This window comes from Triplophysa dalaica, chromosome 6, assembly GCF_015846415.1.
Source record: "Triplophysa dalaica isolate WHDGS20190420 chromosome 6, ASM1584641v1, whole genome shotgun sequence".
Lineage (NCBI taxonomy): Eukaryota > Metazoa > Chordata > Actinopteri > Cypriniformes > Nemacheilidae > Triplophysa > Triplophysa dalaica.
This window is the reverse complement of record NC_079547.1, coordinates 3,688,216-3,713,577: the sequence shown is the minus strand read 5'-3', so window position 1 is coordinate 3,713,577 and position 25,362 is coordinate 3,688,216. Positions and strand designations below refer to the sequence as shown.

Below are 25,362 nucleotides of genomic sequence, written 5' to 3'. Positions count from 1 at the left end.
CTGTCATCATTTACTCACCCTCTTGTCATTTCAAACCTGTTTGACTTTCTTTTGTCTAGAACACAAAGGAAGATATTCTGAAGAAAGTTTGTAACCAAACAGTGCCGGCACCCGTTCACTTCTATTGTTTGGACTCAAAACCAGTGCAAGTCAATGGGTGCCGGTTAACAGCATTCTTCAGAATATCTTCTTTTGTGTTCTGTAGAAGAAGGAAAGTCAAGAGGGTGGGTAAATGATGACAGAATTTTCATTTTATCACTTTAAACTGGTTTGTTGAAACCACCAGCATTTTCGTCATAGGGCGACACTCTCAAGTCCAGTGTGGTTTAGCTTCAACTAAGTGCCGAGCTGCTGGAATGACCTTTGCTTTTGTTTATAGTTTCTGCTTTCATACATTAACCAGCCTGTGATCTTGTTTATGCAGGGTGAGGTGATATTTCCCTTAAACACACTAATGCATCCTGTTTTTAATTGGCGACCTATAGACTTAAAAAATAAATCAAGTGTAGCCTGCCTTTCCTTTTCTTATACTAAATAGATTTAATATCCATCTGCATGTTTATAAAATGGAGAAATCAATGCCGCAAAGGGAGGTCAAAATCTAAACCAATCCTGTGGAATATAAATATTTGGGATGTTATTCTTTGGTTCCTTCTGACAGCCCTCGTACATGATTCTGACTATTTTCCTGTTGAACTTCCTGTGTAATGAAATGCAAATACATATTTGACCTCTGTTCTCCTCCATTTCTTGCTCATCAGTATCTTTTGTGTTTTTGTTTGGTTCAGTAGGAACTGGGGTCCTTTGCTTTGTCGGGTCCTTTGCTTTGTCAGGTCAAGAATAAGGTTTTTAGGTGTGTTGGGTTATGTGTGGGCAATATGTCAGTCAAGGGTTTGAGAATGTTTGCAGTCTTGTATCAAGCATTTTCCCTGAAAACAGAAGCCTTGTATGCTGTGAGTTTAGTGTTATGAATAGCTTGCCTGTGTTGCCATTATAAAGGCCCTTTTAACAGGTTATTCAATTAAAGTCTGGAGAGAAAATGTGTGAGCTTGCATGTCAAAAGTCACCACCACAAAATTTGTGAGGCATGGATCACCTGTGCGGTCCTTGGGGGTTGCTATGTGTTCTTTGTGGTTTTCAGTGCATTGACATGCTGTTGCTTAGGAGTTGCTAGGGTGGTCTGAGTGAATGCTTGGTGGTTTCTTACTAGGCCAGCTATGTAAAGCTGATCCCATGTCCGTCTCAACCAGTGTCTATGATATTTTGATTCACAATATGACTTAATAACTTATTATCTGTCTGCTTAAACCACAAAGTATGGTCAACTAATGGGATAGTTCACCAAAAAATGAAAATCCTGTCAATGTTTGCTCACCCTCTCGTCATCCTCCCGGCTTTCTTTCTTCTGCAGTAAACAAAAGAAGATATTTTGAAGAATGTTGGTAAACGAACAACAGCGGCACCCATTGACTTGCACTGGTTTTGTGTCCATAGAGGTGAATGGGTAACTTTCTTCAAAATATCTTCTTCTGTGTTTTGATGAAGAAAGAAAAAAACTCATACAGACTTGGAATAACAAGAAGGTGAATAAATCATGACAGAATTTTTATTCATTTCGCTCTTTTTTTTTTTTCTCAAAAAAAACGTTCCTCACCTCAAAATCCTGCATTATTAAAGGTATCATAAAACTGCTGGACGGTTCATTCAATCATTTAAATTTCACGTTTAGAAAAAAGGGGAATTAAATACCATTTTTTTTCTGGTGGGGGCAGATATCTGATATCTTTATAAAAACAATGATTCATTAAATGTGGCTAGAATCTCAATGATCCACGGTGGCGTTTTTCTAAAAATGTCTTTTAAATATGGAAAAACTGACCATCTTTGCTGCCTAAATGACATGAATGCCAGCTGGGCACATGTCTAGCTGGCAGTTGCGTGAGTTATAGCCCTGCACGGGCCTCAAATCTATGCCCCAGCCGTCCATGGCCTGAGAAGCATGGGTTGTGGTATCTTAACAAAATGTTTGGCACAAATCTGACCCGAAGCCCGTCTTTTTTCGCTCCGCACCAACACAGCTTATACTACTGTTACAGTCATTAAAATTTTCGCAGATTTTGTATCAAACGGAAGTGTGATTATATTTCGTTTTATTTTGTTTACAAAGTTAATTTAGAAAAAGTTTGGAGTGTTTTTTGTGGCAACAAGTTTAACACGTTTGATCAATTTTGCCTACATACACTCTAAAAAAAGGCTGGGTCAAAACAACCCAATTTGGGTTATTTTGGTAACCCAACGTTGGGTCAAATATGGACAAACCCAGCGTTGGGTTATTTTAACCCAGCCAGTTGGGTTAAATCTTTGACCCAACATGCTGGGTTGTTTTATTTAAATCAACTTTTGCTTAAAAATTACATTGATGGTTTAAAACAAACCCGAAATGTTTAAAAATAATAATAACAAAATCACAGAGGAATACTCGAGGCATCAGTAAGAATCAAAAGTTTTATTAAGGATCAAAATGCAAGACAAAAGGAATTCATAAAAACATGCAATATGTTATGCTCAATGAACAATAAAATGGCATATAAAACACTTTGATGAAATGTATGTTTATACATATTTAAAGAAAATTAACTTCAATAAATTACATTAGTTTAGATTTTAACATATACATTTAACAAGGTTATTAAAGTGGCACAAGTAAATATAAATAGTTAGACAACTTAACACTTCAAAACACTATAAAAAGTATTTTACTAAACCCTTGTTGATAGAACCGCATTTATATGATAAAATATAAATCTATGCACAAGTTTTCTATAAAAAAAGAAATAAACAAGCATTATGGATGTGAAAAAGGGACACCGTAACTTTCCTCTTCATATAAACTCACAAAACATTTTCAATAGTGTTAGTTCTTTCGGTTTCAGCACTGCTTAACCTAAAATATCCACGGAGCAGTCTTACTAAAGAGGATTCTTTTCCTGGGAGTTTGTAGAAAACAGTGTGGTGTGCACTTTTGGAAGTGGATGTCCAGCAGGAGGGTTTCTTTATCAATTTGTTCATCTATAAAGAGACAAGAAAAGAGACAAGAGAAGAATGTAAGGAAACTGGCCTAACCAGAGCACAATGGATTATAATAAACATATAAAGAAGTACATTAACATTTTACCTAAATAATGTTTACCTTTAAGCCTGTTATGAAAACATCCAAGTTCCAGTTGACATTCTCTTGAATAGAATGATGATCCATTAATATTAGCTGTTATTCTGCAACCTGTCAGTGGGGGGGGGGAAGAAGAGTGGGATATAGTACAGAAAGTGAAATACAGTCTTAAAAAAATAATATTATATACGTTAAAACAACCCTTCACTAATTCGACACACTCGGGAATAAGTAGAAGTCTAAAAAGAGCATCAATTGTTCGTCTCATATACCCAAAATTAATTTTATTTCACGGTTAACCACTAACGTTATAAGAGCGGCTACTCCCGAGGCAATGGCCGAGATAGAGCTGCTCTCCACGGAGCCACGACCGCTGACAGCCTGAAGCTCACACCTCCGACAGCGTCTTAACAAAATCTCAAAGAGGCGTTATGTTTATATATAAATCACGTATTTGAGTTCTTAACAACTACATTCTCGTCTAAAAGACTCTTAAATCTAAGTTCCGTCACCGAACATTAGCGGTATTTATAAAAATGAGCTGGATGTTTGCTTTTGGCACGACGCTCTCGTGTCGACCTTAAACTAATATCAAGATGCGTAAGTTACTGACTCACACAAGTCACACATTTCAGAGGAAATGTTCACCAAAAATGAAGTTTAAATGATTAAAAAGCTGTAAATTAGAACAACGTGGGCATAACGTTACAGACTAGCTATACAAAGCTAACGAAGCTAGATTGTAACGTTACTTTCAAACCTAATGCGAACAGCCAAATTTTGCATACTTTTGCATTTTTTTTACAGTAATAGTTTTATACATTAAAAACTCGTAAACATACCTTTTATTCTCCGAATAACAGCTTTCCGAGATGAAGTGGATCAAAATGCCCGCGAAGGTAAAGTTTGTCTGATGCGTAGAGGAGTGGGAGGGGTTTAATCTCTCAACTGTCACTCAATTGGACCCGACTGGTAACCCAGCGTTTGGGTTACTCAAAAAATGACCCAACACTAAGAAAATAACCCAACAAAATGACCCAACAGGCTCAACCCAGCTGTTGGGTTAAACAAATAACCCAGCATTTTTTAGAGTGTATAATATCACATCGACATTGACTAGTCTACAATAAAATCCACTGATATTAAACGCACAACAGTAGCTTTTATCACAATGTTAGATTAAAAGTTTATTATCACCATCTCAGAACAAAGGCATTTCTAACAAAAGTAGAGCGAAGGGCAGACTGCTCAGTGGTAAGAGCATTGCGCTAGCAACGCAAGGTTGTGGGTTCGATCCCAGGGGATTGCAAATACCTATGTAAAATGTATAGGATGAAGCAATGTTATTCGCTTTGGATAAAAGCGTCTGCCAAATGCCTAAATGTAAATGTAAATAAATATAATATAATACCAGAAAAATCACAACTTCACCACAGAAATGGCATTGGCAATTTTCCTCTTTATGTTCTCCATTGCAAATGTACTGAATGTTGTCTATGACTGGAACTTATGTGCGTACATCACGCATCGATGACTGCGTGAAGTACGTTATGGGTGCTGTGATAGGTCATAAAATGAATTTTATGCATACAACGTATTTTTCTAAAACAGACCCGTGCCCCGATCCGCGTGTAAGCTATGACGTGATAATTGGTCCGAAGCCCGGCCCTAGGGGCATAAAAAAGTCGGGCTGAAATGCAGGGCTCTAGTGTGAATAAATGAGAGCTGTTGGGGAAATGTGAAAACAATTATAGGATGGACAGACCGAACGAGGCGTTAACAATGTTTTCCTTTTATATGATCTGTTTGGGCCAGCTGTTAAACAAAAGCTCAGCTGCGTGTTTCCTGGTTACAGTTGTGGCCCCATAAACACACAAACGCCTCATCTGTGTAGATGATAGACTCAATGTACACACATTCATCTGCAGTGACACCACAACTGTTGTTTTGTGAATGGGATGAAGCTGCTTGTGCGGTGACCTTTGACCCAGTTTATGCCTATACTTATCCGGGCTCATACTAAAGTGGTGGGTTTAGAAGGCTTTTAAGGGCTCTACACTACTTATACACGCATGTAGTACTCATCAAATAGACCTGCTTTAGAAAGCACAGGGAAAGTCATACTTTTTTGGGTTTGTTTCTTTCAGATAGAAATACTGTGAGGAATGCGTTCATGATCAGTTTCATTCAGGTGTATCCCTTGAATGAACAAAAGCATTTAGCAGGATGTAGTAAAGCTCTAGGATTTCATGATTATGTATCAGACAACCCCAAACCTTCTGAAGCCTATAAGGGAAATATTTTTGACCTTAAAGGAATAGTTCACTTTTCCCTTCCCGCAGTCACCCACGATATGCAGAGCTCTATGGCGACACGTTAAAGGGGTCATATGGCCCAAAAACATGTTTTTCTGTGTTATAAGTTCCCCAAGCATGTATTAGTGGGAATGCAGTGATAACAGAGGTTCACTATTAACCGCGCTTAAAACCGTCACGGTTAATTAATGGTAAAGACTCTGTTACACCGCATGTTTCAGTTGCACTTAACAGAAACATTACAATTTGCACAAAAAGAAAACATTACACCAGCGGTGCACCAGCTTAAAGAGCCGTGCTTATCAGATACACAGAGGCCACGACACACACTAGATTAACTATGACAGAGAGACCAATCAGCGAAACTTACATGTACATTCATAATCAAGGCTGTTGGGCTTTCAGTGCAACGCCAACAAACAAAGTGGCATGTAAGTTAACGAAATGGCACACCGGACAAGCAGCGTCACCTCGAGGATAGCTCACAGGATGCATACATTCTGTATGCGCAAGCTCAAATTCAAAGTCTATTCCTGATGTAAGTTGAACCAATTTAAATTATGTTATTATTTAGCGAATAGGCTCTATATCACATCGATAAATCCATTATAGTTTGCTGTAAACGAAAACAGTGGGGAAACAAAAAGCATGCTAGCTCCAAGGGACAGCAGCATAATAAATATATCTGTTTTAATGCTCATCAAACAACAAAAGTCAACGAAGAAGACGCGAATATCTCTCTCAATGGCTCTGATTTCCATCACACTTTTGCAGTATTCGACCAATCACTAGGCACTGGTTAAATGGCCAATCATAGCACACCTGGGTCGGTCGATGATATTCGTTTTAACCGTGTCATATGACCCCTTTAATACCATTTACCTCATTGACCATGTGTATTGACACAAGAACCAATAAGATTTCATGATTCTAATTTTGGACCCTATTGACTGTCATTGTAAGGAAAATATGTTTTCAAACTTTATGCTGCGTGGGACCCCCAAATAGGATGTTTTTTTGTGAATACCCCATTCCTAAAATAGATATTCATCTTCATATTTTTTTTGTATAAAGAAACATTTGAACTGTTCAAATAAATAAGTGTGATATTGTAAAGGCAACATAATCGGATAAAGTAAGAGTAACGTTGGATGTATAAATCTGAACAGAAAAAAAAATCCAATTTATTTCTACTGTAGCAAGATACTATAAGTGTACAAAGCCCCGTGAGTGGAAAAGTTAAACCATAGGGAGAAAAACTCACTATAAAGATAAAAAATGAACAATTCTGAAAAGTACTCATGTAGCTAGAAAGACGAGATAAACATGGGATAAATATAAACACATCTAAATAAAACTGTAATAAGGCTCAGTACATTTTAAAAGTTTTTGCTTTGTCTTTTTATTTCTCTGAGATTTTCATGAGACCCCTACAATCTTCTGGTGGCCCCCTGGGGGTCCAGTTAAAAAACCTGCTGTAGACCATGACACTGCTAGCTGCATAAATCTTGCTTGGTTTCAAGTGATTTGTTTTCATTTCTCTGCCCTAAAGGTTTTCTCGCCCAGGTTGGATGGAAGGTCATATACGCGTACGGAATAAATGCATATGCGCAAGCTAACGATGAGGACGAAAGGAAATTAAGAAACCCGCGATGGTGGCTCATGGGGTGTAAATACAGAGAGACCGAAAAATGTGTTAATGCGAAGATTGAAAAGTGTAGTCACTTGGCAGGCATGCGATATCGTACAAATACTCCTCTCATCACCATGGCAACAGTGCCTATCCGGCCCGCATGGGAGCTTGACTTCATGGTGTGAGGGATTATAATGTTTGACATCTGAACCACAAACATGTTTTAGACGTATTAAACACACGGCAGGACCTGCGAAAGCCGGCTGTCACCCGGTTTAAACCACATTTGAAAATATGTTGAGCTATTATTATTAACGTGATTCTTTCCCCCCCATATTTTAAATGTTTTCTGTTGGTGCTTCCCAATTGCATAGCTTTCAAATCTCAAATTATATTTCATCCTGACAAGCAAAGTCAAAGTGATTATTCACTACACGGGTTTAGCATGACACTGTCTAGTCAGTCAAGTCAGGTCACTGTATGATCATGCAATACTCATCCAAGCATGCTGGAGAGAAAAATGGATTCCCCGGGCTCGGGCGTGCAGTACAGAATGAAGAAAATATCTACTTGAGGTCATTGTTCGTCTCTTTAGAAATCAGCCCTGATGGTTTTGTGAGCTTTGAGGCATGAGTTGATAAAAGTTTGACTGGTTTAAATCACCTCACAGCTGGCGAGGGCATCAGGGCGAGGCGGTGCCCGTTCTGAGCTCTAAATAAACAGGGTGTGCCCTCTCCGGCCAAATCCAGACCTCAGTAGACATTTGTGTGTTGCTGTATGAATGGGGCTTTTCATTTGCACCCAAACACAAAGACACAAGTTATGTTTAATGTGCTCTTTTGTGATTGGTCGAAAGTCGAAAACGAAAGCGCATTTTGGCATTGTGTGGTTCTCATTCGCATGTCCCGATGGTCAGTTTATCACAAGTTGTTTTTGGATGTGGATACGCTAACTGTGCACCAATGATCTCATCGAGAGGAATTTTTAAGCACGATTTCCTGCTCAAGTTTTTTTTATCCGTGGCGTTCCAGTAACACAGCTTTAACATTGACCACACAAATGGTCGCTTTCAGTCGGGTTGGTCTCTAGCCACGTCGCATGTCACACGCAACAAGCGTTCCGTCTTCATTAACACACACGCATGCAGAACCCACACTCACACGCTGACTCAACAGAGTTGGATGTTTAATTCAGGAATGTTTCTGGAATTTCGAGCATTATAATACCGGTGAAAGGGTTTGCTTGTTAGCATTTCTTTCTCGGACAAGATCACCTTTTCTGGTATGCTGGAATGTCTCGCAGTTCCTGTCGGTATGCGGACCTGCCTGTTTGTCAGGTGTCATGTAATTGTTATTATCTGACACAGTCAGCCTACTCGTCTCAAACATGTCAACACACCTTAGATAAGTGAATCATGCCTATCAATAGATGACATCACGGTGAATAATTCTCTCCATGGTTAATGTTTTTCGCTTTCTTTGTATTTGTTTTCTAAAACCTGTAGAAGGATCCAGACTATCTGAAGCTCTGGCTGGAGGTCTTCATTGGATCCTATGAGAGATGTCTGGATGTGGACTTCGAGAAACCGGCCACCAGGTAAAGCCTAAAAACTTGATGTGCAGGTGAACATGTATGAAAGCGATATTCAACAATATTTGAAAGCTCACAATTTTTTACCCAATGAAATAGTTCAAAGTTTAGTATAGCTAGATATCAAGCATCTTGAGCCCCCCCGGAAGTCATCTTGAGCCCCCCCCCCAGAAGTCATCTTGAGCCCCCCCCCCCGGAAGACATCTTGAGCCCCACTTCGAAGTTTTTTGAGGCCCCTTGTTCAGATTTTCATTATTCTTATGACAACCCTTCATCTTATTCAAGGTCCGCCCATTCAGAGAGGGAGACATGCCCACTTAAACAGGAAGTAATGGTCTGCCATGCCAAGCATCGTTCCCTGTGTCAATATCCTGCTGAAAATATTAAAAACCATTTAATGCAGTTAATTAGTTATCCCCTCCAAATGTGAAAACCAGAAACTAAATAAATGTTTCTAGACCACTTATCTAGAAGCACTTCCTGTTTTATTTTTCACTACTTTTTTTTATATAATTATTAAACGTATGTAATAAAATCTCAAAGATATTTGTTTAACATTTTAAATTGGTTATGAATATTATGTTGGTTGTATTTTGTTCAAAGGTTTGTGTAATGAGAACAGGAAGTGCTTCTGGACCAGCATTGTTAAGAGGTCAACACATTGCAAAGACTTACTGCGTACTTAAATCAAGATTGAGACAAACACAGACCAAATATTATATCCACAAATTGTGTGCATTTGTGTGTCTATGTGACATGAGCTGTAGTTAATGTCCCGCTGCGTAGGTCACGAAGGAAATACAGAGAGAGAATCTGAACGTGTGTGCACGCTGAAGGATTTATGTGGCTGTGATGAAGTGTGTTGCCTGAGAAAATCACTCTCTCTCTCCCAGCTGTAGTCATGTGATCATGAAGTGCTTAGTGTGTCAGATGATATTACGTAATGTAGTGTGAGAGGAGAGCAGGGAATACAGAGAGAGAGAGAGAGAGATCCAGCTTTGCTCTTTCTCTTCACAGCTGTGCCGTTTTCACACACAAAACACATTCATTCCAGTCCCAGACGCCAGACGGGTCCTCACATCCAATAAGACCAACACAATACTCACTCGCTTTTTGGTGCTGAGAAAAACACACTGTACTGTTCAACCTGCTACTGTTCAGTCTAGAATTGCCTTTTAACTCGGATAAATAGTTTCCCCTGTGATCTGTGGAATAAGGATAGATATGTATATAAAGTTTGATGAACACTAGAAGCTTTATCCCACAGAAGCCATGTGATAGATTTGTGATTGAACATCTGCTCTTCCACTTCAATCTCGCTCTTCAATCTGGATTTTTGATCTCACATGCCTTTCAGTTACAACACGTGAGAGCAAACCTTGTTTGCCTTGTGCTATTTTTAGTCACGGGAGTTCTGTCATGTCTGGCGATCTGTAATGTCAACCCCTTAATAGTTGAAATTAAAAGCTAGGACGCTTTCAATTGTGTTTTATTATATGACCCCTTTGAGCATGAAGATACCTCACAGAAGTAGGAACTCCTTTTTTCAATAACAGGAGTGCTTTCAGTGTGTAAACTACTTTATTTATTTGTGTATAACGTTCTTTTCATGTTGAGACTGATATGTGTTGTGTATATATACGCTTTATTGTATGTGACTGTGTATCACGTGCATTGCAGGTTGGAGGACACGCCCCCTGTCTTGTCACTGCTGCCTGATAACATCCTGCAGGTCTTGCGTCTGCAGCTGCTGCAGTGTGTGCAGAAAGCATCCGAGGGCCTGGAGGCCGAGCAGCAGACGCTTGCACTACTGCTGCTCAAGTTTCTCATCGTCATTTGCAGGTCAGATATCACTTGTCCCCGCATCACTCGTCTGTTGAGAGACATGGAGCTGTCTGCTTCAAACCATTCAAGATACAGTTTAAAGCAACAACATAAACAAACGTCACTGTGCATGCGCGACTTCGTGGACTGCCCTTAACTTCCGGTACACATTCGCAAGTAATAGAGTGCCTGTAGATTATTTCTGATAACAAGCAAAAAAGAAAACGATAAGATACCTCACCTCGCTAAACTTGCCTCTCCAATATTTCAATTTAGACTTTGATTCCAAACTCAACCGCTAGATGCCCCATATGGTTTCTTTAAATGCAACAAAACCACAGGACCCATTCATAAATTGTTTATTTAATAAAGTTAACATACACCTATTTCAACAAATTGATTATTTAATACAATTTATATACCACAAAGTAATAATATAAATTCATATTAACATAAATTAAATATTTACATTTAGCCATTAAGCAGAAGCAATTGGAACAACATAAGGACAGCAAAAACCATAAGTGTAATACAACTGGTCTCACAAAGCCTACCACAGTATACAGAGCCAAGTTACTTTTTTAAAACTAATAATAAAGATTATTAGACATAAGCCAGACCAATCAACAAAGACAGACCGAAGTTTACTGCAGTCCAGGCACATGCGTCCAATAAAAAAGTATATAACAGGAGATTTGTTGTAAATATGTTTTACTACAAATACTATAGTAAACTAATGTATTACTAAAGTAAGTTTAGCTAGACTTTAGCAGCAACAACATAATGTTATGTTGCCCAAACCTTCCGTAAGACCACCGCGAAGAATCAGGAGCTGTTTGGACGTTTTTAACAAAATAATATTCAATAAAATATTAGTTTAATTAATATTAATATTAATTTAATATAAAACTATTATTTATAATATATTATTGTTATTGAGTAATCTTCTGTCTCATCTGTATTTATCAGGCTAAAGAACATTAGAATGGTTAATTCGAATGATGACTTTAAACTTGAAATTTGACATATAATACAGATGATCAGCAGTTTTTCACTGAATAGTAGAGGTATGTACATATACAAATATTTTGTATACACCACGTCGCAAGATGATTTGTATAGTATGCAACACGTGCATGTGCAGTAACGTTTGTTTATATTGTTGCTTTGAAACTGTCTATAGTTAAATCTTAAAAATATTCGTTCAACATTTTGATTTTGATTTAAAATTTTGTGGAGCATTAAAAAACTGAAACAGGAAGCTGTTCCGGACCGGCGTTGGACCAGCTTTGTTTACATCTGTCAAAGTGGTCTATACATTATCAGACATGCAATACCAGATTTGTTTTTTTTCTGGACACTGATGGTTGATTCAAATAAAAAGACATTCATTTCCTTAAGTCAATTGATTTGATCCGATTGGAGGACCGATGAGAATGACTTTAATTCTGAGACATTCAAAGACAGCCTCTGTGTTTAGAATGAGATTGTGTTTGACCGTTTCATCAGTTCGCACACTCGTACAGAAAAGTCACGTTACACAACAGCTAAAACAGTTCTGTTCTACAGTCATGCTACTGTTAGTTAAGGGATAGTTCTACCCAAAAATTGACCCCCCACTTTGTCATTTTAAACCTGTATGGCTTTCTTTCTTCTGCAGAACACAAAAGTGATGGGAACACAAAACCGTGGTCGCCGTTGACTTGCATTGATTTTGTGTCCACACAATAGAAGTCAATGGGCACCAACGGTTTTTGGTTAACAGCATTCCTCCAAACATTTTCTTTTTGAAAAAAGGTTTGCAGAAGAAAGAAAGTCACACAGGTTTAAAATTACAAAAGGTCGAGTAAGTAATGACAGAATTTTTAGATGAACTATTTCATTAGTTCTTTTGTACATTAGTTAGTTCAGGTTAGCAGTGTACAGGACAGAATATGGTTTGTGGAGAAGGTCACGGCTGGGGCATTATGATAGCTATCAAGTGTTTAGCTTTGATCTCGCCAGTTATGGAAATTTGAAGTCGATTTTTCTCTCCGTAACAGTAGAAACCAGACACTGTATCACTGCTCAATGTTTCATGAGTTCTGTGTGCAGCTGCTGTCGAGGGTTTGAGAGAGGTTTCCACTTTCAAAAGATCCTTTAAGAGTTCTCTGAGTGTTAGCTCATCAGACAGCTGCTGCCCACCAAACACACACTCAAATGTTTTGGTATCTTTGTGTGGACTTAAGATATGTTTTCTTTTATTTTTAAACTTATTTCTGTTTAAAGACATTCTGGATTTATTTAGAAAGCATGGCTAACTGTCCTTTTGTAATCATAAATAATATTTATTTATAATAGCAATATTATTTATCACTTGAAATCTGTTTGCAGTTAAATGCGGACATGATTTATTTACACATACACACGCACTTAGCATCAGCGTGTGAGTTATTATCATATCGGTGGCACTGGATCTCTGACAGCTAGAACTAATGCTGTCACACGGCAGTCAGTCCAGTCTTGCCAAAACACACACACTAGACTGACAGCGGTGTAATGTGTCTGGCAGGAACCTGTCAAACGTGGAGGAAATCGCTGCCTGTTCCTACATCAACCACATCGTCACCATGACTACGCTCTACATCCAACAGGTCTGCTATTTCTTTCCTTTTTCCCTTTCTTTTATTTTAATATATAAGTTTGCTTTTATATAAGTTTCATGTGAAACATATCGTGCCATACTGACATACTAAATAACTGGATTTGTATTGCCAGTATTTGTGTCTCAACTGTATGCAGTAAATCCATGCCAAATCATTTAAATGAACATCTCCTTCTGTCTTTAGCTGAAGAGTAAGACTAAAGAGAAAGAGCTTGTTGACCAGACGCAAGCCGAGGAGTTTGTTCGTCACGCTTTGGCCTTCTGCGAGAGTCTGTACGATCCCTATCACAACTGGAGGCATCGCATTCATGGGTGAGACATGGCACCAATGCAAATCTCACAGCTGAGCCTCTGATACACTGCCAGCATCTTCTCTTTTAGCACAAGATGCTCTTACGTCAACTTTCACCGTTTTGTTTATCTGCAGTCCTGTGATGGCAAGATTTTTTCTATCGGTGACAAAAAATGCATTGCATGTTTATATCACATGCGTGTGAGGCATTACATACCAGTCGTTCTTGAGGGATTGATGAGGGTAAAACACACAGCGCTGCAGAATGGCCTTAATCTCTGTGCAAACGCATTATTGACTGTTTCTCTGCGGGTGCTCCGAAGAGTTCATTCCAAATTTGATAATCCACAGATTAAACTGGTTTAGTTTATTAAATAAAAATGTATGATTTTTTTTAAGCTGCAATTCTTAACTTTTTAATCATTATAAGTAAAATTTTAATGCATTGGGAACTTGTTTCATGTTGTCTGCTTGAAGAGATCTCAGGCTGCTTAAAGGATGTGCATGTGGATTTGTGTTTCGTGTCATGGTATATAATCAAACTCAAAACACACAACCATATATAGTTTGCAGTTGTTCAGTAATCTGACCTGAATGGACTCATATTCTGTTAACATACAGTGAGACACACAGCTGTGTTTGACCTGTAAACATGTTGACTGGTTCTGCAAGTTCTGAAAAGAGATTTTCTATCTATTTAATGTGCGCGTGTTTGTGCGCTTGAGAGGTTATTTGAGGGCAGTTAATGTTACTTCTGTGTTAATGTTTTAACCCGGCTCAGGACAGAAATGCCACAAATCTGAAAAGATAAATGCCCATATTGTAGTGTTTTTGTAGTGAATTAAAAAAATTGTATCTAGTAAAATTGTAGGAAGTAATTCCAAACTTCAAACAGAAATGCAATAAAGGTAATAAACAAAAATGCTGACTGCATTGATATTAACTTATAGAAAAATAATGTTATGTATAGTAATTGTGAAAATTAATTCATGATTTATAAGAAATATATGAATATTAATAATGATTTACGTAAAATTAATTTGAGTTTACCACTTTCTGCACTGACCTAAAACTTTTTGAAGTATAAACAATTATTCATTATGGGATTATTCATTGCGATATCCACATTTGATCAAAAATCTGGTTTGATGAATCTTTATTATAAATGACAAGATTTGGACTAAGATAATTTTTTGTATTTGCAGTGTATTTTGTATTTTTTAAAAGCCGTGTCTGAAACTACTGCTGAATGCCTATTTATTTTCAGTAAACTAAGTTAACTAAGTGTAAAAATGTATTTGTGATATTTGTCGTGGTACCTTTACCATAATTCATATTTTCATAAAAACATTATTAAGAGATAGTCCACGGCTGCACGACGTGGAGGCCAAGAACCACCCTACGCAAAACTAGCCATGCATTATCCTGCTTATACCATGGTCATATGCCAAGCTAAAGCAGTTTTTGATGTTTACATTGCAATTATTGATCACACAGGTGAAAATGACCGTTATTTTCATCAGTCAACTTCAAACATTGATTAAACTGACTGGAACTACCTGTGCAATAAACGGTTTTATTACACGACTTGTTGGAATGCATGATTCTGATTTGCTATTTTTTACAAATGATTAAACCAAATTGCCTGTTTGTGACAATTGAATGTCATTTCTTACTTTAAAAACGAAAGTAAACAGCTTTTCCTTGCGGAAGGTCTTCATTCATTAACAATGAGCTGCAATAAAAACCGTTCATAATCAAGCATTCAAACAGACCATGGTATAATGCTAAATAAAGACCATCATAATATCTTGCCTGTTTTTAATGCTGCATAACTGCTGTTTGATGATCCATGACTGTATGATGTGACATTTACATGATGTGTTAAGTAATGAATCTCTTTGTTTGGTCTTACAGACAACAGCTCAGCACTGTAGAAAGAAGCAGACAGAAATTCAAAGCAGCACCGCTTACAGTAGAATTTGTGCCCTTCTTTTACCGTAAGTCTCCCTCTCCGTCTCTCTATCTCTTTCTGAAGACGGTTTCATTCTGTAGGCGGTGTTGTTTGTTTGTTTACGGATTAGATCTCTTGATAATGCTTCTATTATTCGACCTTCAGCGATTGCACATAAGGGTAGCCTTCATGTTCCTGTGGTTTATCTGATCATCGTGTTTGTAAGAGCCAGTGGCATGATCCGTCTCTGTCACACTGCCAGTATCTGTAAATGAATGATCTAAATACTTCACTTCAATTTGCCTGTGGCCATACATCTGATGAAAGTGTGTAAGTGAGATTAGATGAAGCTAACTGTGGAGGTTACATGATTTCGGCCTGTATTTGCTGTTTCTCCTCTGCATGTGAACAGATTCCACTAGTGTCTGATTTCTTGTGTGTGTGTTTTAGAGTGTTTCCAAGAGAGCGAGCACCTGAAGGACAGTCTTAAATGTTGTCTTTTGCACCTGTTTGGAGCCATCGTCGCAGGTGGACAGGTGAGCTCAGATCCACAGATGGAATCTATCCAAGCAAATGAACAGTTTGCATTTATGATGTTTAATAAAATAAGACGACTGTTAAATGATTGGAGTTATTTTACTATCCAATCACAAATCCAGTAAGGAAACACTTGAAGACACAAGATGGCCGAATACAATTCAGAATGCCAATAAATACAATGATGTCATCTTGTAACACTGCCAACGGGAGATTTATAATCTTTTTTTCTCAGCGTAACGCTCTGTTTGCCATCTCGCCGGCCACGATGGAGGTGCTGATGGGAGTTTTGAGTGGAGGTGAGTGTCTGACTGGTGATGGAGAGGACTGGGACAGCGAGGCTCCGGATAGGAAAGCACTGCTGACGCTGGGCTGTTTGAGAGAGGTGGTGCACAGTCTCCTGGCCAGCAGCTCTGATCAGAGGCAGGTGGAGATCAGCTCCGTGCTGGAGAGTTACTTTAAACTGCTCAACTCCGATCCTGCCGCCACGGCGCAGGTCAAAGGTCGACCCTCCCCTCCTCGCTCCCGGCACTGGGAGAGCCGCTTTGTGACGTTACAGGTGAACATGCTTGGTGAGTGTCTCAAGTTTCTACAGAGTGACTTTTTGGCTGTGGAATGGCTAGTGTCATGAAGTTTTGAACCTTCTGTTAAGACAGGACAGATTTGTAACGTAAAGCAACCAATCACAATTCTTATTGTATGTGACACGTAAGGATGTATAATTTGGACATATCTCTGAAACAACATTTGTGCTTGGGGTCTCTTATAGAATTTATTTCCTACATAAATTTTTTTTAATGTGATAATATACAGTAGAGGTCTTTATAATCTTAATCCGATTTCATTTATAATCTTAATCCAAGATTTCATTGTTATTAAATGATAGCATTTCAAAAACCGCAGATCTGGACTGAATGTGATTATCTGTTTTCATAGAAACCATCCAGGACATGTTTGAGTGCAAGGACCGCCCGGTTTTGCAGGCGATCTTCCTGAACAGTAACTGCTTTGAGCACCTGACCCGACTCCTGCAGAACAGCAAGGTGAGATCTAGTTACATCCAGTAACATTCCTGATGCTCCGGCGCTCTGGAAGACAGCCTCTTTTGTTAACAGCCTTTAACTGTTTTTTCCACAATGTTCGAAAATAAAGTCTTTGCCTTTTTCTGTAAGATCTGGTAAATTGGTTCAAAGAGAATTGCAAAACTTATTCGCATTAATAAAATGGTTTACCCCAAAATTATATGAATACACACATAATGGACCCGTTTTACACGTCGCGAAGTGAAACATCTAAAAGAGTTAATTTCCAGCTAACCGTTGGAACAATACATCTTGTGGCCTTGCCTTTGTGTTTGTGCAGATAACCCTTAATAAAGGTCTTGTTGCTTTTTTAATGTTTTGTTTTAACAGTTGATGAATTCATTCGTACAAGACGATCAAAATCTCCAATCGTCAACTCTTCGAGTGACTACAAAAACAGATTCATCTTTTTTTAAAGTCCCCGTGAACCGGAAGTTGCGATCGTTTTCACTTCGTATTTTGGCGCATTTCTGAGTAATATGGAATTTCGATTGAGAAAAAATAGTGGGCGTAGCTTGTGTTTTTTTTCTGCGATTTGATCAATAAAAAATAGCTGATGCAGTTTGAAATGGAACTGACAGCAGACTGACCTTTTAAGAGGAGGAGTTAACAGATGCTCCGCCCATGCGGTGTAACATACATCATTTAAGATGGATAGTCACTACAGGACGGAAGTACATTTTCAGATTTCAATTGAAGATTATGAGGGCACATAAATTTTAAAAAGAGAATGATCCACATTGATACGCTATTTGCCATAAGCACTGTAATATTTCACTGAAAATAATAATAATAATTTAATTTCACTGGGACTGTTAACATTATACAAAGGGGTTTAGATACACATTAAGTGTTGCTATAAAAATGAGACATCAAAGAAATAAAATATTTTTTGTTTGTTATTTTTGCAAAATTGTTATTTTTGCAAAATGTCGACACCTCATTAAAAAGGTTGCAGTTCTAACAAAAATAATAAAAAAATAAATTGGGATCATTTTAAACAAAAACGCATGCACCTCAACGGCAGCCTTAGTTGCATTTACACAGCTATGACAATTTTCACTTCGCAAAGATAGAAGTATCGTGTATCGTTATTTTAAGTTTAGACACTCTGCAGAAGCACTCCCGTTTTTCTAGGAGCCTCGCGTTTTAGACGCGAAATGGAATATTTTTAAGCTCAAAATATTACTGACTGAAGAAAGGAAGTCGTATACATGAATGGTGTAAGTAGATATTTTTTGTAGTTTTAGTAGTATTTTGTATTTGCAATATGTTTTAGGTAGATTTTGAGAAGCATTTTCACTTCCGAAATCCAACTGTTTTGACCGGCTTTTACATGAAGCTCATGACCTTCAGCCCTCTGCCACAATGTGGTGATTAACCTAAACATCCGTGTGGGAGTGTGTTTAAGAGCATTGTAGATCCTGTATGAATGAAGGGTTTAACAATTACTTCGTTGTTTAACAAAAAAATCCCATATATCATTTTATCTTCGTGTCTTCATGCACACAGGAGCATTTGCCGTGCCAATATTTTTCTTTTGTCAATATTTACAATCCTATGTTTGGTTTTTTTGCCTTTGCGAACAGTACGGTGCGTGCCTCAGATCGTGTGCTTTAGCTAAAGTATGTTGCTGTTAAATCTCTCTCACTTTGCCTGTTTATTTATCACTATACAGCTTGTACACCGTATCTTAACTGCTATTGCCTCCGTCCATGCATGTGTCTGTCCTTTTGCGACGACACTTAGGGGTCATGACCTTTGACCTCTTACCTTCTAACCTTTAACCCTTTGCACTTTCCCCTCACCTGACCGTCTGTGCTCGTTGTGATCTTCTCCGTCCGGCAGCTGGTTAACGCTAGGTGCACAGCTGCAGACAAGGACCAGAAAGATTTAACCAACAGGTTACTGACAGGAGAGAGTGAGATTCAGGTACCGCCCACCTGTTGCCTGTTGCTTCCACAAGCCACGCCCCCGTCACCCACAGGACCACTCCAGTACAAGTTCACCTGAGTAGGGTTATTGTAATCTAAATGAATAAAAAACAGAGATTTTAGAATTGATCAATGTTAAAAAACAGTAACAGTTTCGGGGGTTGTAGGGATATTTTTGATATTTATTTAATGTTGATTTTAAATCTAATTTCCTGTGAAAAACCTGAAAGCTTTATTTGTAAAAAAATGTTTTACATTTAAAAATTGTAGTTAAATTGCAGTTCTAAACCTAGAAAAAATGAAAGCTCATTCCTGCATTAAACCGACGGATGTGAGATCTTGTAATGGAGTGGTCTTGACATTATGATGGAAATCATTTCATAAAAATTATTTTGCTTGTTCTCTTCCTTTCCCTCTTCACTCCTCTTATGGTGTTATGGTAACGGGGTCGGAATGCTGTGACATCAGCAGCTTTGTGTTGTTATGGAGATTATCGGTTAATAGCGATGTGTTCTACGCTGTAGAAGCGTTTTCCAGATTTCATGTCATTTTTGGTGCTCTGTGTTTGTCCCTCTCCAGCCGGGCTTTAGTTTTTCAGTGTCAAAAACGTACCAATCAGGATAGCTAAAATATGATCATGTGATTTTGCTATCAGTAAGTCTCGTGACATGGCGTGGCTGGACTGAGATAGTATTTTGGGCTGTGGAGCAGACACTTTCTCTGTATTTATATACGTCTGTGTTTGGTGTGGTGGATGTGGGGAGAGTTTATAGTAGTTACTTTATCATTTTCTGTTCCTGAATCTGGTGATCTAAACTTTTAAAGGAACAGTTCACACAAATATGGAAGTCTGTCATGTTTTCCCAGAAATTCAAAAGAAAAACATTCACAAGCATTCACAAGCAAACATGTCTTCCCATATAGCACAGTACTATTATTTTAGAGTTTTTGCATTTTATTTTATTTGTAAGTTTGACAGTCCTATTTAAACATCCAAAGGGTGGGAAAAAGATCACAGAATTGACTTTTTGGAGTGAACTATTCCTTTAACATTAATAATTATTTTATAAGTCATTTAAAATAGGTGATCTGAAATTCCTGGTCACAACCAGAGTCTCTGCTGATACAAACTATTTTATACTGATACTCTACACACAAAACATTACCTGATTCTATTCCTGCCTGTTAATGTAAGCATAAGTCTATTTGATAAAGAAAGCTCCTTATCCTGGCCTTTCATTCATAATTTGCATGGCAACGGGAACAGACAAACGGCAGGAATAGAACAGGCCACACGCTGCCGTTTGATGTATCAGTTGAGTGAATATTTTTTTTCCTCCAATCAGGTGTTCCAAGGAAGGCTCGACTCTCTCGCCGTGGCGACCATCAAAACTCTCACGACAGTGATCCTCAAGTCTCCTGCTGCAAAGGTGCATTACAATCAAAGAATCCCTATAGTCGCCACTTTCCTAGTTAATTTACGAATAAAGTTGGAGTTGGATAAGATTCTTCTTTAGAGCTTCAGAGTTTCAGTCTTCTATAAGGATTAAGTACTTTCAAAATATTATTAAAATAAAATATAAATAGAGTTCTGATAATGTTGGCAACATCCAACCATTCCTTCTGCGAATCTGCAGGATCTTGGATGGCAATTCTTTATCTTTATTTATTTGTGTTTGGCTGAGTGATGTCAAAGACTTCTTACATTATTCAGGCAAATATAGTCAAATGAGAATAAAAATTAAGTATTAAGTAAGAACGTGTAGTTAATTTGTATTACTCTGTATGTAAATGTATAATTACACTGTAACACGGGCACTGTAAAACAGTATACCCAAGATTATCGTTATTTTATTTCTTTTTTTATTATTGAATAATTGAAACTTTGATATCATTTTATATATTATTTCATTTTTATATTTTTTATATTATTGCTTTAAACAAAAGCTATAACATTTGACTTTTCTTAGTAATCTTATATTTTATATTATTATACATTATTTACATATCATTGTATTATTATATAATTATTATATTATTGCTTTAAACCAAAAACTTTAAAGCCACTTTTAATAAGTAATGAACTTTGATGGTAAGATGATTTGAAACAATTCTCTATTTTTAAAGCACCATGTAACACTAGGTGACTTTTTTGGATCCTATTAGGACCCAAATTCTAGAAATCCTGTACACAATCCTGTAGAAATTTGTATAAGTGAATTAAATGAGTTGTAATGTATAATATAATTATTAGATAAGCTTTAATTCATGCAGGAAGTGTTTAAGGAGAGGATTGGCTACACGCACCTGTTCGAGGTGCTGGTATCACTGGGCCAACCGTCAAGACACCTCCTGAAGGAACTCATGAATATGGTAAGATAAATAGTTGTTTTTTTTGAGTCACATGAGTTTATTCATAAATATGAACATAGATGCTTCTTTAGCAGCGGTTTCTATGGGCTGATATACAGGATGTAAGTAGTCCGCTGTTTTGGAACAGTCCAAGCCGGTCCGCGAACACTCTGAAACCAGAGTTATAGGGATAAATAAATACAAATGTTACTTGCTGTTGTTTAACCCATACATAATAAATGCTACGCTAACAGAATACAACAGGACGCATACATTAGCTTACACAACACTAAAAATTTACATGGTCACATAGTTGACTGTTCGAAGATGGCGGACATTCGTCACATGTGTGTAGTCGAATGTGGTGCTTTGTAAACATTTCTATCAGCAGCGTCTGAATGCCAGACGTCTAACTTTCTGTTATCTCATCGTGGTCTTCTTGCAGGCAGTTGAAGGTGAACATTCCTCCGTAGGTCTTCTGGGCATCAGCAATGTTGACCCTCTTTTGCTGCTCATCCAGTGGCTTCCAGAGCTGGACTCTGCCGAGCTACAGATCTTCGCTGCCGACTGGGTCCGCCGCATCTGCAGTCTGAACCGACGGACGCGAGCCACCTGCGTCAACTCCTCCATGACCCTCAGAGTTCTGATGGCTCTGGAGAGGCACGACCGGCTACACCGGGTCTGTGCAGAGAGCCTGGTGGGTCTGCTGGGCTCGCTGGGCAGCCAATCGCTGAGCTCCACTGAACTCCAGCACCTGCTGAGGCTACTACGTCAGGACGAATCATGCCGCGCTCACCCGTACGTGGGTCCCGTACTGAGGGCTCTCCTCGGCATGGTGCGCAAACAGGGCCTGGAGAGTGCCATGCAGTATTTTGACCTGTCTCCGCCTATGGCTGGCATTGCTGTGCCGACCATGCTGCGTTGGCCAGGCTCCGCCTTCAGCTTCTTTGCTTGGCTCTCATTGGACCAAGATCAGCTGGGCCTGCCCAGTAAAGGAGAGAAGAGGAAACAGTTGTATAGGTATGTAACAATGGGGGTAGTACAGTAGTAACTGGTAGGGTTTCATTCTTCTTCACAAACTGCCAAAATAAATTTACGGAAAACATTATCTTAACATTTGTATATGCGTTTAGCTTTTTCACTCCAGGTGGAACTGGGTTCGAGGCCTTTATCAGTTCAGCTGGATTGCTTGTTGTGGCCGTGTGCACCAAGAAAGAATATGTCACCGTCATGCTGCCTGACTACTGCTTCTGTGATTCGCTGTGGGTAAGTCACGTGACCAATAGATTCCCACAGCATGAATTAATGAAGATTTGTTTGTCAATCTGAGAAAATGAATCCAATGATATGTTTGTATTCAACCCTCAGCACAGTATTGGTGTAGTTCACGTACCCGGGAAGAGGCCATTTGGCCAAAGTTTGGTTTATATTTATGTGGATGGACAGCAGAAGTTAACAGCCCCTCTAAAATACCCAACCATGACTGAGGTGAGAGGCACAACTGTTTCTAGATATGTATGTACATTGAGTATAAATTGCTTAAAACATCCCGTCTTTTTTATCTCAGGCCTTCACGTCATGCTGTATCGGTTCCGCGGGTCACCGCACCACAACCCCTCCCCCCTCTCAAATCCCAGATCCTCCGTTCTCAGGGGGAAACATCCCAGGCCGCTCATCGTTGGGCGGTATCCTCCCGGGTTGGGCCGGATTGCTGGGGACCAAGCCTGAATCGGTCACCAAACTCATTTCCGCAGGTACTCAGGACAGCGAGTGGGGCAGCCCCACATCACTGCAGGGGCAGCTGGGAAATGTCATGGTGTTCCATGAGCCCCTTCAAGCCAGTCATGTCAAAGCTCTATACAGCCCAGGACCAAACTGTATCTCTCCCCTTAAGAGCCAAGAGGCTGAGCTCGGAGACATGGCAAGCAAACTTTTGCTTCATTATTCTCCAAAGGTGAGTTGTCTGTATACGTCTTTGTAAATAATGGCTGGGTATTGGGACTTCTTAATATTGTTCTCACCCCTTTGCAACCCCAAAATCTCTTTTTTATAAATATAGATATTATTTATTCAATTAACATGGGATTTATTGTAAAATATTTTTTAATCAAATGAATGTTTAAATATATTTCATATTTATTTAAGATAAATTATTATTATATTTGTTAATTGTATTATTATTATTATTACATATATGCACTGTAAAACATTTTTGCAGCCTTTAATTAGAATACATACACATAGACTTTATATTTCAACATTTTAACCATTTTAGTTCACAGTTTAAGTTAGTGTAACTTGTAACTTCAAATAATTTAAAAATGAAATAATTTAATTGGCCGAGTTAAAGCTTTAGAAAAACACACAAATCTATTATAAACGTAAACATTTAAGTAACAACTTTATATAAAGTGATAAGTTAATGCAATATCTTCTGATGATATATGTGTAAAAAACAATATAGCTTTTAAAAATATTTTTGTTAATTATATCAGTGCACCATATTCAAATATGACGACACGATAACTTATTTGATTTTGCGTTGTTCTTTTCAAGACTAGTTGTCAAATTATATATTGACATGAAATGTGTGAAATTGTTGCGCAAATTCAGTGCTCAGAAATGTTTAATTGGGTTCGGTATGCTAAATAGACTCAAAATATGAATAATTTTCTCACAAACATTTATTGTTTTGCTTAAGAGAACATTAATTAACCGACAGGAGACATTTGGATTACTAGTATGGTGAATGTATGTGCTTTTTTGGACCTATAAATAAGCATAAACAGAAAAACTTTTAGTTCAGCAGAAGACACCAAGTCATATAGTCTTGACATTAGACTGAGTAAATTATGAAAGAATATAAATACTTTCAGTGAACTATTCCTTTAACTGTTGCGTCTGACAAAATTTTACCCAATTTAATCACGCATCAAAATGAAGTGAGACTTATTTCTATGGTAAATTTATGAGTTCCCATTTATACTATTGCAATATATAAATATATATACATATTTTTCTTAGCCCTAATGTAATCTTTGTTATGCTTATTTAACATGCACATCACTGTTTCATACAGGCTTGTAAGAAACCAATATGTCTGGACCTGTCCCCTAATATGCTGCATGGACGCCTGACGGGAAATAAAGTGGTTAACTGGGAAATCAAAGTATGTTTGCTATGTTTCCTTCCTCAGACCTCTCAGTTTCCCTCTTGTCTTGTATCCATTTTATTAGTTGTATTGTGTTTAGCAGCTCTGAACAACTTTGAGTTAAATTAAGACGTCTTATGATCCGTTTCAGGACATGATAAACTGTGTCGGAGGTCTCCCTGTGTTACTGCCTGTATTAGAACAGTTGACACTGTTGACCCCTGAGTTACATCACGTCGACCCCTCGGGGTCAGAGTTCATCAGCCCTGACTCTGCAACGCCGGCTGACGGAGACTGGGTCATGCTGCCCTCAAACAGGGCGTCTGGTGAGACGTCATTATGATTCCTCATTCTAGTTTTATAAAGCTCTCAGGTCTTCAGTGATAACGTCTTGATATTGTGTTCTCCATGTGGACCTTTATTATTCAGAAGCGAGACTGGAGAAGAATCTGGTGGCAACATTCTTGCTGGTGATCAAACATTTCCTGCAGAGGCACCCCATAAACCAGGAAACCCTTTTGCACTCGCATGCTGTGGCCACGTTAGGAGCTCTGCTTCAGAAGGTACCCACAATTCCCTTACTCCATATTCTCATGAGCTTTGTGTTTGATTATTTAACACACATCTGTTATTTAAGACACATTTGTCTGTGTGTGCGTGTAGTTGCCTGCGTTCCTGGTGGACGTGAGCGTGCTGGTGGCCGTTCAGCTGCTGATCGAGCAGGTGACGTATGAGAAGAACTCGCAGCTTCTGCAGCAGCTGCACACACACCTGCTCTTCAACTTCAACATCTGGAACCAGGGAGATTTCCCGCTTCGCATCGGTCAGTGTGTGTTCGTGTGTGTATGTGTTCTGCATTTGCTTTTATGTGAAAGTTTTGTGACG

General features: G+C 38.4%; 1 protein-coding gene across 2 annotated transcripts in view; it reads left to right on the top strand.

Annotated features, from left to right (window-relative positions):
- nbeal1 (neurobeachin-like 1) overlaps positions 1-25,362 on the top strand; it is a 47,865-nt gene that overhangs the window by 2,274 nt on the left and 20,229 nt on the right. Inside the window, exons 3-21 of one of the 2 annotated variants that reach the window (XM_056749897.1) lie at positions 8,622-8,713; positions 10,388-10,549; positions 13,083-13,164; positions 13,360-13,487; positions 15,385-15,467; positions 15,872-15,957; positions 16,194-16,530; positions 16,895-17,001; positions 18,889-18,972; positions 20,321-20,404; positions 21,249-21,347; positions 21,772-22,346; positions 22,460-22,592; positions 22,695-22,814; positions 22,894-23,280; positions 24,406-24,495; positions 24,629-24,803; positions 24,907-25,040; positions 25,141-25,300. In XM_056749897.1, coding sequence (XP_056605875.1) covers positions 8,622-8,713; positions 10,388-10,549; positions 13,083-13,164; positions 13,360-13,487; positions 15,385-15,467; positions 15,872-15,957; positions 16,194-16,530; positions 16,895-17,001; positions 18,889-18,972; positions 20,321-20,404; positions 21,249-21,347; positions 21,772-22,346; positions 22,460-22,592; positions 22,695-22,814; positions 22,894-23,280; positions 24,406-24,495; positions 24,629-24,803; positions 24,907-25,040; positions 25,141-25,300 — 3,118 coding nt within the window. The remainder of the gene's footprint in view (positions 1-8,621; positions 8,714-10,387; positions 10,550-13,082; positions 13,165-13,359; positions 13,488-15,384; positions 15,468-15,871; positions 15,958-16,193; positions 16,531-16,894; positions 17,002-18,888; positions 18,973-20,320; positions 20,405-21,248; positions 21,348-21,771; positions 22,347-22,459; positions 22,593-22,694; positions 22,815-22,893; positions 23,281-24,405; positions 24,496-24,628; positions 24,804-24,906; positions 25,041-25,140; positions 25,301-25,362) is intronic. The other variant, XM_056749898.1, reaches the window with a different exon arrangement.